General features: G+C 53.5%; 1 protein-coding gene across 1 annotated transcript; it reads left to right on the plus strand.

The window, feature by feature from the left end:
• The first annotated feature begins 342 nt into the window (after positions 1-342).
• Positions 343-11,215, plus strand: WFDC1 (WAP four-disulfide core domain 1). Its single transcript, XM_049787382.1, has 6 exons — positions 343-414; positions 573-716; positions 5,005-5,167; positions 8,282-8,365; positions 10,175-10,311; positions 11,135-11,215. Exons 1-6 carry the CDS (start codon positions 343-345, stop codon positions 11,213-11,215), a joined length of 681 nt encoding a protein of 226 aa, XP_049643339.1.
• Positions 11,216-16,930: the final 5,715 nt, after the last annotated feature.

Genomic DNA, 16,930 nt, shown 5'->3' on the forward strand with positions numbered 1-16,930 from the left:
CAGTCAGGAATAACTGTCATGTCACAGTGACTACATTTTTAAAAAGAAAATAATTGGGGCATGTGAGAAATAAAATCAGCAGGAAATAGACCCTTCCCCTTTACGAGTTCTCCCAAGACACCATGACTCTGGGCACCCTGCCTTGACAAGGACATGCCTGGCATGCACTGTGCGTGGTCTTCCTGAGCCCCCCACCCCAGATCCCCCACCTGCAGCCGCTTCCCAACAAGCCTCAGGCCACCCTTGCCAGCCCTGCTCCAAACTTGGACAAGGAGGCCCTGCTGTGAACCGGTCTGGGAGGGGACCACCCCAGTCCAAAAGGAAATGCTTGTTACCCAAGTCATGGCCCCTCCCAGCCACATCTCCCGCCAGGCCAGCGGTGCCCCCTCCTCCCGCCGCCGTCTGGACGTCTGGGTGGCAACTCTAGGGCCAGCTGTTACCACCCGGCCACCCCCTCCCAGGGCTGGGACACCCGATCCCAGAGCCTGGTGGGGTGGAGCTAGCCTACTGGCTGCACAGGCAGTACCCACGTCCACACGGGTCTCAGAGCTCGGCAGAGGGGGGCCCTCTAGCCTTGGAATATCACGGAAATGTCTCTCAGCAGCCTCCCTCAGGTTATCCGTATCCTGGGCTTCTTGATGCTTCTCCTCCAGCCCACTTCTACCAGGAGTTTCTGGAAACAGACCCTGCACCAAGAAGCAGCTGGGGAGCCCCACGTGAGTGTCTGTGAGGGGGGATGTGGGAGAAGCGGCCCCTGATGCCTGTTGTCAAGGGCCTGGCACGAGTCTCTGCACAGCCAGGCCGGCCCACTCCCTTGCTATCTTCTGCAGAGCTGGGCCAGCCAAGCAGTCAGGGGCTAGGACGGAGGGGAATGAGTGGGCACCAGGCCCTGCTGCAGTTGCTAAAACTGACACGGGTGCAAGTCTCGGTAATCAAATACTAAATGTTGGTGTGAGACAGTCATGAATCTGTGGGGTTGTCGATTCACTCAGTAAACATCTTGCAGGATCTTCCCGGGACCAGGCACTGTTCAAGGTCCCCGAGCATCAGCTCGCACCCTGGACAGCAGCAGGATCAAGATAGGGAGGCAGATGGGTGGTGAGTGTCTTTAGGACAAAGGAAGGCACTGCTTAGCCAATAGCAAGATACACAGCGGGGAGGGCATTTGTTTTGCATGGGGCTGACCCTGGTTTGATCCTCAGCATCCCATAGGGTCCACCACACCTGCAAGGAGCAATTCATGAGCACAGAGTCAGGAGTAACCCCAAAGCACTGTCAGATGTGGCTTCCAACCCAAGCAAACCAAAACATTGTTTTTTATTTGTTTGTTTGTTTTTGGGCCACACCCGAGATGCTTAGGGGTTACTCCTGGCTCTGTGCTCAGAAATCACCCCAGGCAAACTCGGGGGATTACATGAGATGCCAGGAATCAACAGGGTCCGTCTCGGGTCAGCCACATGCAAGGCAAATGCTTACCACAGTGCTATCTCTCCAGCCCCCCAAAACATTGTTGTAAGCAAACATTTGCCTGATCAAAATGAGAGGGGAACATGAGTGGGAACAGTGACAGGAGACTGTGAGGGAGACCTTGAGCAGGAACCAAGAGGGGAGACCACAGCCCCTTGCATTTGCCCCCTGACTCTGTTCCCTCCTCAGAGGTCCTGGTTCTATGGTGGATTCAGGAGGCAAGCAGCCGAGCCCGGTACAATCAGGGTGGACACCTGGGCTGCCTTCCTGTCCAGATCAGTGCTCCAATATGGCGAGGTCCTGCCCCAATGTGACCAGTCCACGCTGTAGGCCCCTGCTCAGCTAGGAAAAGGATCAGGTCCAGATGCGCCTGATTCACAGGGCCTACATGGGAAGCAGTGCCCCCCACCTCCTGAGTAGGAAACTGGATCCTGGGGGAATAGGGCCCCACCTCCCAGGAAGTGGCTCTAAGGGGCATTTGCTGGCCACAGGCTCTGACCTGCCACACTGGCCCTCCAGCCCCTGGGCCCCTTCTGCAGGTCTCAGCACCAAGACAAGGAAGAATACACAAGGGAGGAACTCTGGGATGCCTCAGGCTGCACTGACAAGCCAGGGGGTCACTCAGAGGTTGGGCCACACTCCAAGCCCCTGAGGTCAATTCCCTGCATCACATGCCTCCTGATGAAGCCTGCCTGACCCAGCATATGTCCAGTTGTGCTATCTTCTTGGCTAGGAAGGGCCTAGTACCCCTTTGAGCACTGTTTAGGGACCTGTCCCTTTCCCAGAGGCCATCTGGGCTGACAGAGTTTGAAGTCATGGCCCCTCCTTCAGGGAGCCAGACTGGATTTCCCTCCCAAAGTTTCCTATTGTGGGCGATGCTGCCCCCACAAGGAGGGACTTTTTAAATATCCAGAGAGGTCGGCTTTCTGTTTGCTAGAGGAAGGAAATGTCCACTGCAGGGTGTGAGTGATTTTTGTGGGGGTGTTGGGGGGGGCACTCCTAGCAGCGCTCAGGGGTTACTCCTGGCTTTGTGCTCAGAAGTCACTTCTGTCAAGCTCTGGGGACTATATGAGGTGATGAGATTAGCTAACCTGGGTTAGCCACATGCAAGGTGAATGATTCCTTTGCTATGCTATCACTCCAGTCCCAGCTGAGTGATTGGGGGTGCAGGGGATAAAAATCTCAGGTCAGAACCTAGGGTTCCTCTGCAGACATGCTCACACTGCCTTGCTCTTCTTCCCTCAAAGTCCATTCAAAATTGGATTCAGTCAGTGCATGCGGACATGAATTCTGCTGCAAACCCTTCTGTCTTCTGACACACAGACACCGGGACCTGCTGACTCCACAGGCCACATGGGCAGGTCTGAGCTTCTCTGCATGTAGGGGTGGGGGCAGGAACTGTTGCTGGAAGCCTGGGAACTGAACAAACCCTGAACCAAAGAATTAGTGGTGTACACGTTTTGAAAAGAAGCACACAAGGTGTGGAATGTTCCAGAAGACATAGGCACACCAGCGTGCTAGGAGCAGATAGGGAACACAGGTTCTGTGCAGGCATTGAAATGGGGCCGCCCTAGCAGTGAGAGGCCAGAGCGAGGAGTGTCCCCAAAGATAGTCCCCTCAGCTGGCCCCAGAGCCAGGACACAGAGTCCACATTCCCAGGAAGTATGAGCACTGGCTTCCTTCCCGCACCATGGCCCATCTGGGTGGGTTTATAGGTCTGGCGGTTTAGCTTTGGAACATTCCAGAGAAGGATAGAGTCTTCTGGGCAGGCAGTGGGGAGATGTGGGCGCCCACTTCTTCTCCTTTAATGGTCAGAGTTTACATGTGTCTCCAGGCGATGAGAAGGATGTTTACTGCAGTAAAGATGGCTTCCCGATTCCCCCAGATAAACTCAGAAGTGGGTGGGAGCGGCCAGACCTTCCTCGATTACCCGAGATCCACTTCTCTTCCTTAGCAGCATTTCATTCCCACGAGTTACAAATGCTAGATTGAAGGGAGGCCCAAGCAATAGAACAATGGGTAGGCCATTTGCTTTGTAGGTGGCCAACCTGAGTTCGATCCCCAAAAACCCATAGAGTTCCCTAAGCCTGCCAGGAGCGATTCCTGAGCACAGAGCCAGGAGTAACCCCTGAACACCGCTGAGTGTAGCTAAAAAACTAAACTAAACTAAAATAAAATAAAATAAAATAAAAACAATAACAAAAAAAATATGTTGGTGGGTCTGGAGCGATAGCACAGCAGGAAGGGCATTTGCTTTGCATGTGGCTGACCTGGGTTCCACCCTCAGCCTCCTGAGCACCATCAGGAGTGATTCCAGAGCACAGAGCCCTGAGCACTGCCTGGTGTGGCCCAAAACAACAAACAAAAACAACAACAAAAAAGATGCTTGAGACAACAGTGAGCAACACAGAAGCTGCTTAAGGAGCTCCTTAGGGCTACCCCCGGACCCCAGCTATGCCCATCCCTTCCCTATACTTCCTACGGGTTTCAGGGTTTCCAGTCCTCTGGAACGCAGGCTTCGCAGTTCCCAGATCCTCGTGTCCCTCTTTTTCCTGGGGTGCAACTGGGGAGAGAATTCAAGAGTCTGTTTGAGCCCAACCCACTGTCTGGGCACTGCAGAGTGTGGCCCAAACTGGATTCTCTGGGTGAGAGCAAGGTGGGGTCCTCTTACTCGCCAGACTGTCCCTGTGAGTCCCTGCTACTCTCCTTGCCATCTCCTCCACACCCTCACTCTCAGCTCTTGGGGTTATTTTAGGAGTTTGGACACTCTGGGACAGTTGGGGGGGGGGGGGGCGCCTGTCATCCCAAAGGGCAGTTCCTGGTAACTCAGCGCCACCTTCTGGGCGCTATGAGCAGTGCATGCAGCTTGCAGCCCTGCAGCCCTCAACCTCTTTCTGGATTTCCTTTGGGACCTTTAGCAGTTTTGTGTCTTTAACTCAGTCACTTGTCATGGGTGTATCACTGAGCCAGGGGGCGTGCTCGGAATCTGTCCAGCTGTGTCATGCTGTTCTGCTGGCATGGCGTGCAGGAGAACTCACCAGGGCGACAGCCAATGGGTTCAGGCGCTGACCTGGTCTCTCAGATTCTAACTCTGCACTTACAGGGTTCATTTGACTCAGTGCGTGCTAGTCATCACCTCATTCAGCTCCACGCGTACACATGTGGCTAAGTATGATAGAGGTGTGTGTACATGTGTGTGGGGTCACACGTAGAAGCATGTGTGATAGTGGCTGTTTGCATGAGTGAAGGTCCCATGTGGTCAGGAGAACATGTAAAGAGGTGTGGGCATGCGTGTGGGGGTCAATAATCAGGACCTGTCCTCTCGTGTCCCTTAGGTCAGACACGACCACAAAGTCCTATGCAGATATCCCCAGGTCTCCTTTGAGAGGCTATAAGGGGCTAAGGGGCTCGGGCCTTGCATCCTGGGTGGTGCCAGGAAAAAGCATCAGTGGGAATCCAGGACAGCGCCAACCTGCTGCCTCTGCTGTGGGAGGCATAGGCTCTACCTGCAGCTCTGACCATGCCCTGTGTCCACAGGACAACCCTCGAGCCGACTACTGTCCGCCACCCCCGCAGTTTTTACCCCCTGGTGCCTGCCAGGCCAAGCGCTGTGAGGGGGATGCCAAGTGCCCCCCACTCCACAGATGCTGCTACAATGGCTGTGCCTACACGTGCCTGGAGATGATGCGACCCCCACCAGGTAGGTCTGGGGGAGACCAATGGGAGATGGTCAGGGAGACTGCCTAGAAGGGCCCAGACCAGGCCCTGAGCCCAGCTGGTATCCAGATTGTTCTGGGCTCACACTACTGCCTTTGAGAGCCGGGTCCAGGGATCCAGGGACCCCTCCCCCCTCCCATCCCCAAAATTGCCTCTCCAAAGAGTGGGGAGGGTAGACTGGTGAATTTCCAACTCGGAGAATCAAGAGTTTTGCAGGGCTGGAGTGATGATAGCACAGCGGAGAGGGCACTTACCCTGTATGCGGCAGACTCGGGTTTGATCCCCAGCATCCCATATGGTCCCCTGAGCCTGCCAGAAGTGATTCCTAGCAGTCAGAAGTAAGCCCCAAGTGCAGTTGGATGTGAATTCCAAAACAAACATAAGGAAGAATCATGAGTTTTGGGTTTGTTTGTTTGTTTCTAAAATACTGTATTCTTCCCTGGACTCTTCGCCAAAGAAGCCTTCAGAGCATCCACCCCTTTAGTGATGAGTGTGAGCGGAGATATTGTTTCCAGGGACCCAGGATACTGGAGAAGTGGGGGACGCAGGGGTCCAGGGGCACAGAGGTGTAGGGGACACAGGAAGGCATAGGGAGCGCAATAAGGCTCAGGAGAAAACATGAACAGGTATCTGGGGAGTGAGTCCCCTCTATCCTCTTCACCCAAGGGAGCAGAGTGAGCCCCACAAAGTGCCTACCCCCTGGGGAACCCTGGAATAACTGGTCCTCAGGGGGACAGGTTCAGAGTACTCCAGAATAGAAGAGGGGATGAGTCTAAGAGGGCGACTGAGGGGAACATTTACCCTTCATTGTAGCGAAGAAGCCCCAATGGGGTGGGGGAGACAAAATCCCTACTCGGTTCTGCTGAGAGCTGAGCCTGTCAGAAATATCAGCCAACAGTTCAGAGCGAGACCATAGGAGGGAGGCATTTGCTTTGCACGTGGCCAACCAGGGTTTGATCTCGGCATCCCATAGGGTCCCTCGAGCCTGCCAGGACTGATTTCTGAGCAGAGTCAGGAGTAAGCCCTTGAACACTACCAAGTGTTATACCACCACCACCCCCAGAAAAAAAAAAGAAAGAACTATTGGGCCTGGAGAGATAGCACAGCGGCGTTTGCCTTGCAAGCAGCCGATCCAGGACCAAAGGTGGTTGGTTCGAATCCCAGTGTTCCATATCCTGGTGTCCCATATGGTCCCCCGTGCCTGCCAGGAGCTATTTCTGAGCAGACAGCCAGGAGTAACCCCTGAGCACTGCCAGTCCAAAAACCAAAAAAAAAAAAAAAAGAAAGAAAGAAATATTAACCAGCTAAGCTACACCCTGGGGTATCCTGAGCATCCCCCACCCTTTTTCCCCCCTGCTTGCATGTGGCAAAGGAGTTGGTGCTGCTATCATGGAGGGACTAGGGACTCAGTGACCCCAATGATGTGCACACTTACTGTCTCCCTGAATAGAAGTGAGGCCTCTGGGCCTGCTGGCACCCAGGGAAGCTTTGATTTTATTTTGGGGGAGGCCATATACGATGATGCTCACTCCTGGCTCTGCATTCAGGTATCATCGTGGCAGTGCTCAGAGGATTCTATGGATGCCTGGGATTCAACCCAGGTTGGCTGCATGCAAGGCCCTTTCTCTACACAGGCCACACAACTAACCACACCCTTCCTGCTACTTTCCACACATCAATTTTTGGGTTTTTTTTGGGGGGGGGGGTTGGTTTTTGGGTCACACCCGGCAGCACTCAGAAGTTACTCCTGGCTCCACGCTCAGAAATCGCTCCTGGCAGGCTCCGGGACCATATGGGATACCGGGATTCGAACCACCGACCTTCTGCATGCAAGGCAAACACCCTATCTCCATGTTATCTCTCCGGCCCCTCCACACATCACTTCATGCTCACAAGACCACATCTGGCAGTGCTCCAGATCTGCTCCCAGCTCTGTGCTCGGGGAATGGAACCAACCCCCAGCCCTATTCTGAGCTGAAGACACTGAAGCTCAGAGAAGCTGAACACCTTGCCTGGGATCACACAACAAACCAGGCTGGAGTTTCTTCCAGTCTGATGTGTCATGGAGAAATGTCCACTACCCTTGGTCCCCAGTGCAGGAGGACATTTGAGGGGTCCCCAGCCCCCCCCCCAGATCTCTACCTCCTGCTCTTTGTTGGGAAAGGGCTGAGTGTTCTGTGAGTACCACCTCCACTGCCTGTCAGAACCTGTCCTGCTCACAGCCCACTTGGCATTCTACGGTTCATTCTCAGCTTCTTAGCCAACCAGAAGTTCCCTCCAGCTAGCCTGTGGGCTGCAGAAAATCCATTAGCTTTGTCATCTCTGGGTCCCAGGACATGGGAAGATGTTCAGTCCCTCTCAGTCCTTCAAGGAGTAACAAACCTCTAGTGTGTCCTTCATCTTTGCTGTGCTTTCCTGTGGGGAGAGGGTGATCATGTTGAACCAACACCCCTCCCCTGTTCTGTCACAGCATTTTCCTGGAAATGTGACAGTCCCAGCTGTGAGCAGCAAATATTCATCACAGCCTTTCTTTAAAAGGCATGGGGGTTCTGCAGTAGGGGCCCAGGTCCTAGTGGGGAGCAGGGCGGGGGAGGCAACTCACAGGCCTGAGTATCTGCTTTGTCTGGTTTGAATACCAGCAGCACTCTCCCAAGCAAAGACAGAAATGAGTCTATGCCCCACTGGGTGTGGCCCCCAACCCAAAACAAACAAGATAACATTAGTGAGTCACATTTGAACAGGCAGGCAATAGACCGTAAAACCAGGGCACCAGCTTCTCTCTGGGCTCCACGGCCAGAGGAGACAGGTGTCAAGTGGGCACCTAACCTCAAGTCCACTTGGTCAAAAGAGCAGTTAGGGCGAGGCAGAAAGTGCATCATCACTTGTGCACATCCACTGGCCAAAATATGGTTACACCTGGCTGCAAAGGAGGCTGGGAATTGTAGTTTTCTCTGGGAGTTCATCTGAAATTCAATGTGTTACTGGGAGGAAGGGGTGAGCAGGGCTGGGACCTTCTTCATCTGCTCTGTTCCTTCATGCAGGGCAGGTGTGCAACAGTCCCACTAAGAAAGCTTCAATTTATTTCTCTGTTTGTTAGTTTTAGACTGGCTGGTGCAGCCCAAGCCTCGCTGGCTCGGTGGGAACGGCTGGCTCCTGGATGGTCCTGAGGAGGCGCTGCCAGGTACCTGCACCTGTGCCCAGAGACTGCACCTGCAGTGAACGCAACACTCAGTTCTGGCCTTTCCAATGACATGACAGGGGGCAGGCTAGAGGGGAGTCCCCATATTTGTCTATGGCTAAGGGATGGGGTCTCCTTCCTGGGGTGGGGAGCATTGGGAGGCAGTGCATGGACTGGGCCTGACCCCTCAGATCATGAGCTGAGTTCACTCCCCTTTCCTCCATTTTCCTTCTGGGATGGACAAAGGCCAGGTAATGAACTAGAGTGTAGGGCTGCAGCAGCTATGTGGCATAGAGAGTTGTGTGTGTTAGTGTGTGTGTGTGTGTGTGTATGTTTGCATATGTGTGTTTGAGAGTGGGTATGTGCATAAATGGGTGTGCATAGTGACACAGACAGCTGCTGAGCGGTCTGGGAGAGAGAGAGCAGCCAGAGAGAGAGAGGTAGATACATCATATTTTATTTCTGCACATCATCTGAAGTCTGCCAGGGGAGTTTAAGCTAGAGGGGGGAGAGAGAGAGAGAGAGAGAGAGAGAGAGAGAGAGAGAGAGAGAGAGAGAGAGAGAGAGATCACCAGCTAGAAAGTTGGGAGGAGGAGGCCTGTAGCTCTGGGGGGGGGAAAAGAAGGGGGGCATGGAGTGAGCAGCATCTTGCCAACACTTTATCTCAGGCCCAGTCCTGGTTGGGCAGGGGTCTCAGCTTCTGCCCCCCCCCAGAAAACTAGCAGGCTCTGCTCCATTATTAACCTGCCCCCCCTAACTTCTAGGCTCACCCTTTTTATACTTAGGATAGTTGTCAGCTACAGGGGTGCGTGTCCCAGTCCAATTGCCATTGAGGGGAGGGCACCAACACCCCTTAAAGGCACATTGACTAATTCCCTTAAATACATCAACAGGTGTGTGCATATGTGTGAATAGATACATACATGTGTTTTGTGTGTATGCATGTGTGAGTGTGTATTACATGTTTATACATGGGTATGTTAACATGTATGTGATTGTATTGTGAATGGGCGTGTATATATGAGTATCATTGAGCATGTTTCTGAGAGGAGAGTGCATGCGTGTAGTTATAGATATATATGCCATGTGTATATGTAGTGATTGTGCAACTAGATATACACAAATGAGGTTGGAGTATATGAGGACTGGAATATGGGTATGGCGCTGACTGCCGTATATGGACCCATGTGCTAGGATGTGGCATGTGACTGCCATGTGTAGATTCATGTGCCATAGTATGGCATATGACTACCATGTGTGGGCCCATGTTCTTGGGTGTGATGTGACTTTCATATGTGTGCCTGTGTCCTTGGGTATAGCATGTGATTGTCATGTGTAGGCCTGTGTAAAATAAAATCTTCACACTTTGTGAGATAACCTCAGACACCATATTTCTAACCCTCCTGCAGATGAGTCTGAAGAAGCAAGGTAATAGTGAGGATTCATAAACCAAGCTAGACAGGAGAGAAACATGGAGTCTGTTTGCACCTGGTGGTATCTCTGAGTGCCAAGAACTCACTCTTTATTAAACCAACTCTCAAGTCACCAGGAGGAGGAAGGTTGAGAGAGAGACAAAAATAGCTATCCAAGTGGACTTTTACATATCAAAGGAAAGATTTATAAGAAAAAGGAAGATAGAGGAACATTTTGTTTTGGGTTAATAGCTGGGTACTATCTTACACGCCTTATGCTGCAGTGTGTGTGTTTGAGGTGTGCCCCTGAGCCTGGGGTCTCCTAGCCTTGTTGCATGTATTCATATGTGAGCATGTGCACACCTGTGCCCAGTTCTATCCCTGAACTATGTCCCCACAGCTGAGACCTGTAGCACTACTGAGGATGGGGAAGAGCCGCTGCTCTGCCCCTCAGGTTACGAGTGCCACATTCTGAGCCCGGGGGATGTGACCCGGGGCATCCCTAACCGTGGGCACTGTGTGAAGAGGCAGAAGCAGGTGAGTGAGTGCCCGACCTGACCCAACCCTGACTGGACCCCAATATGACCCAGGTCCCTAGACACTCCAAAAGGGAGTCCCTCAGCAGCTGCCAACTCCAGGCCCAATGCTTCAGTTTTCTCATCAGAGAAATGGGGCTACTTTGTAGTACTGACGGATGAGCCATGGCACCACATGCTCCAGCTTCTAGAAAGTTCTACTGCTTGCTCCTGAGAAAAGGGGGGGAACACGCATCTCCTTGGCCCCTAGGGACTCAGACAGGAATGACCCACTCCCGAGACCACACTGTCTTGTTTATCTTCCCGACGGCAAATCCTGGGGTACAAATGGCCCCAGAAGAAATGGGTTTGAAGAGACACAATTCAGTGATGAAACACAGAGGCAAGGTAGGGGTTATGGGCAGGAGGGGCACAGGATAAACAGAGCTTCTGGCTAATGTCAGAGCTGCTGAAGGTCAGGGAAGAAGCACAGCTGATAACTTTGTTTCAGTCAAAAACCGCCAGTCCCACATCATCCATCTGTCCACACGATTCTTTATCCACCCATTCCTCCATCCCTCTGTCTCTCCATCCAACCAACCCTCCATCCTTCAGCCCTCCATCCCTCTGTCTCTCCATTCCTCCATCCCTGTCCCTCCCACTTCATCCATCCCACCATCCCTCCTTCTCTCCTCCCTCTCTTTCTCCCTCCTTCCCTCTGTCTTTCATGATACTTCCCTGGAGAACCCCAGAACACCTGCTTTTCTCAAACATTAACCACACCAGCCCTTGCATCTGTCTGGAGGTGATTCAGCTGACCCCAAGTCTGTATTCACCCGACCAAGGTCATCCAGGATGAGAGGTCCCGAGACTGTCCAGGGACCCTAACTCTTGGGGATGACATTGGTCACTCCCAGGGGGTCTGATCCCACCTGGACAGAGTAACGGGGCAGGGGGCAGTCAGGGCCACTCAGTCTGGAGTGGGCACAGGGGTAGGGGTGCCAGGACAGCCAGACCTTCAGAGCTGGGGGGCTTTTGGGGATTGTTTGGGCCGTGCCTGGCAGTGACTTTGGGTCTGGGGTGGGTGGGTGGGTGGACCTGAACCGAGTCTCTCTGCAGAGCATGGCTCCATGGACAGGCATGCTACATGAGGCCGGGGCCACAGCCGCTCACCCACGGGGCCACAGCTGGCAGGTAGGTCGTGGCCATCAGCCACTGGGTGGATAAGAAGGGCTACAAGTGGGCAAGGGGCAAGGGTGTTAGTCCCTTATCTCCCTAAGGGGCCCAAGGGGGGTTGTATCCTCAAGGGAAGATTCTCCCTGGGACCCGGAAGTAACACAGCCCTCTATGGGAAGGATGACCCTGCCCATCCGTGCCAGGGAAAAATCAGGAGTCCCTGAGCTTGGGGCCAACAAGTCTGTTACTGGTGAAGACAGGAGCTGCAATGGGGGGAACAGGGGACCCCAGGACTAGGCAGAGCTCAGTACACTGCAGCACTGAGGCAAGAGGCAGCCATATTTGTGGGGTTTCTCCCCCTCCCCTTCACCCAGATCCTGGCAGACGCTTCCACTCCCTAAGCTTCAATTTCTCCAGAAACCAGGGTGGGTGATACTAGAAAGGTGCCAAAAACCACACGACAGACTGCAGAGGGAGGGAAAGGGTACCCCAAACTTGAAAACTGGAGCAGGAACTGTGGAGGGGCCAGATAGCTGTGTCCAGCCCACTCCCATCCCTGCACTCCCTTTTCAGCCCTCTGAAATCACCAAGCCTGGGAATAGCTGAGTGAGATGATCTGACCTGAGACCTGGAGGAAGGAACCCTCCACCCCTCAGAGACACATGTGACCCTGTAGCAGGGGAACTCCAGGGATTGCATGGACTCCTGAAGGCCGAGGGCTCTCTCAGCAGTCAGCTCCACATGGCCTCAGGCACTCCCAATAAACCTGTACCTGAAAACAGAATCAGCATCTTTGTTCATGCATCCTCGTCACCAATTCCGGGGAGGGGTTTGAGGGGCTGGGGCTGGGGAGGATGATCATCTCAGAGATTCTTTCCTAAGCCCCTGTGTCCCCATGGACAGTGGCATATGGCCCCAATGTGTGTGATCCCCTCTGGGGCAAACCTAGGAGAGGATGTCAGGAGTAATTGGCAGAGCCTGGGGGTGCAGGCCGGGAGGGCTAAGCCAGAAGAGGAGGAAGCTGATGGTGAGAAGTCAGAAGCCCATAGGACCCATTGTGCCCCGACACCTCACAGCATGAGCCCCAATGATGTCAGACATCATTAGGGTTAGAAAAGGGACTATCTGCCCTGTTACAAATGCCCCACATGGTCATGGCTTGGGCCAGAGTGATAACACAGTAGGTAGGGCACTTGCCTTGCATACAGCTGACCCAGGTTTGTCCTCAGCATCCCAAATGCTCCCCCTGAGCCTGCCAGAAGTAATTTTTGAGCACAGAACTAGGAGTAACCTCTGAGCACCTCTGGGTGTGCCCTTCCCCAAAAAAAGAGATGGCTATGGTTTGTGCTGCCCTGAGTGAGAAAAGATCAACTCCAAGAACAACCCTCCTCCTATACCCCTGCAGACACAGGGAGAGCCAGATAAGCAACTGGGCTCAATCCAGATGGTGGACAGTAGAGGTGTTGTCATGGGGCTTCCTGGAGGTGGTGATGCTATACCTGCTCAGTCCCAGAACATTTACCTGTTGAGGGAAATCTGTCTCTGACTGTACTCACAGGCTTGTCCGAGTCATTCTGTGTGGTGCCCCCAGATCCTGACCATCATCCCTGACCTGCACCCATCAAACTCCAGTATCACCCATCCTAAGGAACAAAACCAATTCCAGATGTGGGTGGTCCTGGTGCCCTTGGCATGTGCTGCTTGCCGAGAGCCTCAGTCTGGAGTCCAGACGCCCTAAGTGGGCGTGGGCCCTCCCTGGTCCCCATGGTGCGATGAAGGCAACTGAATCCCACTGACTTATCACTCACTGTCCACATGGCCCCGTGTTCCTTCTCTCAGGCCTCCCAGCTCACCTTCCACCTCTTCCCTGGTCCCCCGCACATTCCTGGAGTCTGGGTTCCTAGGCTGAATGCCCAGGACATCACAGCAGGTAACATGAGTCTTTATGTGAAACCAGCAGGTGGAAATTTTAGGACATGCAGGCGCCCGCCTCACCTTCTGGGAACTCCTGAGTCATCAGCACCCTGGGGAATCAGAGCCAGAGGCAGAAACCCTGATGAAAGAGAGAGAGAGAGAGAGAGAGAGAGAGAGAGAGAGAGAGAGAGAGAGAGAGAGAGAGAGAGAGAGAGAGAGAGAGAGAGAGGAAACTAGTGAAAGAGGGGCATGAGCATTAACATCTGCTCACACAGGTCCCCAGGGGTGTCTTCCCAGGCCAGCTTGCCTGCCTTTCATTTGGAATGGCAGAGGAAGACACCCCATATTTCATTCCACACCCCACACATTCAACCTCATCAATGAGTCTCACTCCAGTGCTTGGGAGCCATATGTGTTGAGTCAGGAGTCTGACCTGCCAGAACCGGGAACCATCCAGGGAAAGGGCAAGCAGAGATTGGGATGATAAGGGCATGTAGGAAAAGAGAAAGTGGGGATCAGGTCATGCAGGGAGAAGGGGAACCAGGGCCACGAGGAGGGACAAGGAGGAATAGGAGCACAGTGGTGAGGGGCGGGCTTGGTGCCTCATGCAGTGAGTTCCAGTCACTTCTCTGCTGCTCCCTAGCTGTTGACCAGGCACAAGTGATTCCCTGTGCCTCCCACCTACTCAAGGAGGAGGTGGTCCTTCGGGGATGCGAGGCGCAAAGGTGGGCGCGATTCTGCCTATGCTGCTGGCTCCCAGCTGGGCCAGGTGCTGGCCAGAGTGACTCTGACTTCAGCACTGGCCTTCAGAGGGAAGCATGTGCAAGGCACTATGGGTGAAGGCTCTGCTTCCCAAGTGTGCCCTTGGGTGCTGGGGCCCAGCTGAAAACATGTCCTGGGACTTCTGGGTCCCCATGGAGTGGGGAATGGAAACTGGTGCAGCTTTCAGCAGGAGGAACAAAGATCAGGCATGGCAAGAATCTGTTCTGGGCTCGGGGGTGCTGGGAAGATGGGGCACTTCCCAGGCAGGGAGGAGAGAGGCAGCTGGGCCATGAAGGCACCCTGGGAACAGTGGAGAGGAGCACATATCACCCAGGGTAGCAGATTCCCCAAAGGCATGGGGGGAGGAAAGGCAGACAGGCTCTGAGCTGCAGGAGCCACTGGGCCTCGGGCTGTGACAAGGTTCTTTCTCCCTGAGGCCCAGTGGGGGAGGCAGGAAGGTGGAAGTGTCTGGAATGCAGGGGGCTTTGTCACTGAATGCCAGGCTGTGGGTGGAGGGTGGAGGGCTGAGGGGTGAAGAGGTGAGTGGAAAGGGTAGAAGCATAGGGCTCTCAGAAGGAAAGCTTAACCACACACCTTAATAGAAATGGGGGGGGGGGGGGGTTCCTTCCTGACATTCCTCTCCAAGGTCCCCAAGCTAGGGTGGTGCTGTCTCTGTCTGTCCATGTGTTCCCCTGTGAGGACCTGTCATTGGATTGGGGGTCCTGGTACACCCAGGTTGACCTTAGCATGGGTCCTTCATTCCACCTTTTCCAAATAAGATTTGATTTGGGGAGAGATAGCACAACGGTGTTTGCCTTGCAAGCAGCCGATCCAGGACCAAAGGTGGTTGGTTCGAATCCCAGTGTCCCATATGGTCCCCTGTGCCTGCCAGGAGCTATTTCTGAGCAGACAGCCAGGAGTAACCCCTGAGTGCCACCGGGTGTGGCCCAAAAACCAAAAAAAAAAAAAAAAAAAGATTTGATTTGGGGATCAGGGGAGGGTAATGCTCTGGGGGTGCTCTGATGGGTGCAGCTGACTCTTCCTCCCTGGGTGTCACATCAAGGATGTTTTTATCTCCTAGAAACTCAAACAGGAGTTGTCCCATACCCCTGTCTCCAAACCCCTATCCCCACACCCCTGTTCTCACACCCCTGTCCTCCACATAGCTGTCCCCTCACATGATGCCTCCAGACACACCTCCTTGTTCTCAAGTGTCATTTATTAGCCAATAAACTGGGGCACTGAATGATGCCTCTCTGGTGCCTCCTGTCCTACCAGTGGATGTGGCCCAGGGTGTGAGCTCGTTGCTCAAGGCACTGGAGCTGATATTTCCAGAAAGCCTAGATGCTTCGGGCCTACACTCTCCACACCTGCCAGTCACAAAGCTCACTGCAGCCTTCCACTCCGCAGAGCATGTCCCAGCAGACTGTCTGGTCTGATAGCTGCAGAGGGGACCCTCTGATCTGGGAAGGGGAGGTGACAGAGGAGATGGAAGGGTTACACCTGGTGATACTAGAGGCTGTTACCCCCTCTGTGCTCACAAGTGACCCTTGATGGTGCTGGGGGGTGCAGGGATCATGTGCCTTGCTGGAATTAAGTCAGGATCAGTTGTATGCAAGGTCAGGACTTATCCCTCAGCCCCAACTCTAGGACTTAACAGAATAAAGACCTACAGGGGGGGGGAAATAGGGCTGGAGTGATAGTACAGCGGGGAGGGTGTTTGCCTTGCACACAGCCATCCCAGATTCATTCCCCAGCAGCCCATATGGTCCCCTGCCAGGAATGATTCCTGAGCACAGAGCCACGGTAACCCCTGAGTAGTGCTGGGTGTGCCCCCAAACTAAACTAAAACAAATCACTGGAAAATGAGACAGTTGGGCCCAGAGAGATAGCACAGTGGCATTTGCCTTGAAGCAGCCTATCCAGAACCAAAGGTGGTTGGTTCAAATCCCGGTGTCCCATATGGTCCCCCGTGCCTGCCAGGAGCTATTTCTGAGCAGACAGCCGGAGTAACCCCTGAGCAATGCCGAGTGTGGCCCAAAAACCAAAAAAAAAAAAAGAAAAAAAAGAAAAGAAAAGAAAATGAGACAGTTGGTAGGGACGAAGCGAGTTTAAGCAGGAATAGCAGGGACAATGGAGACTCTCTGGGATACCATTTATTCACATTAACAGGAAAGTGAGGGGCCGGGAAGGTGGCGCTAGAGGTAAGGTGTCTGCCTTACAAGCGCTAGCGTAGGACGGACTTCGGTTCAATCCCCTGGTGTCTCATATGGTCCCCCCAAGCCAGGGGCGATTTCTGAGCACATAGCCAGGAGTAACCCCTGAGCGTCAAACGGGTGTGGCCCAAAAACCAAAAAAAAAAAAAAACAGGAAAGCGAAGTTCTCACCAATGATATAGCAACTTCACCCCAAAAGTGATCTTTGTTTTGATCCGAGGGGCTTCACCAGGAAACTAACTAGACCGAGAGATGGCAGACTTCTCAGCATCTCTGCAGCATAGGAGATCGTGAGAAATACAGTGAGTGGAGATGTGGAGGAGACACAGGCGTTAAAGGGGGGTTTCCAATGCCCAAAGCAAGACAATGACGCTGAAGTCTCTAGCAGGGGGACATAGGACAGACAGACACAGGACATAGCCAATATCTTGGCCATTCAGAGCAGGTGGAAGGCTCACACTTGACATTCTGACACACATTCTGACACAGTGTCCAAAAGGCACAATTTCCACCCAAGAGAACTCCAGAGTCCCTGCATAGCTGCTCCCAGCCACAGTGTGGGCTTACATGGGC

Source organism: Suncus etruscus, chromosome 14 (assembly GCF_024139225.1).
Source record: "Suncus etruscus isolate mSunEtr1 chromosome 14, mSunEtr1.pri.cur, whole genome shotgun sequence".
NCBI classification, from domain to species: domain Eukaryota; kingdom Metazoa; phylum Chordata; class Mammalia; order Eulipotyphla; family Soricidae; genus Suncus; species Suncus etruscus.

Coding starts and splice junctions, on each gene's coding strand:
- WFDC1 (XM_049787382.1), top strand. CDS start 343: ATGGCCCCTCCCAGCCACATCTCCCGCCAGGCCAGCGGTGCCCCCTCC. Junction 717..5,004: donor AAGCAGCTGGGGAGCCCCAC/GTGAGTGTCTGT, acceptor CTGTGTCCACAG/GACAACCCTCGAGCCGACTA. Junction 5,168..8,281: donor GATGATGCGACCCCCACCAG/GTAGGTCTGGGG, acceptor TCTGTTTGTTAG/TTTTAGACTGGCTGGTGCAG.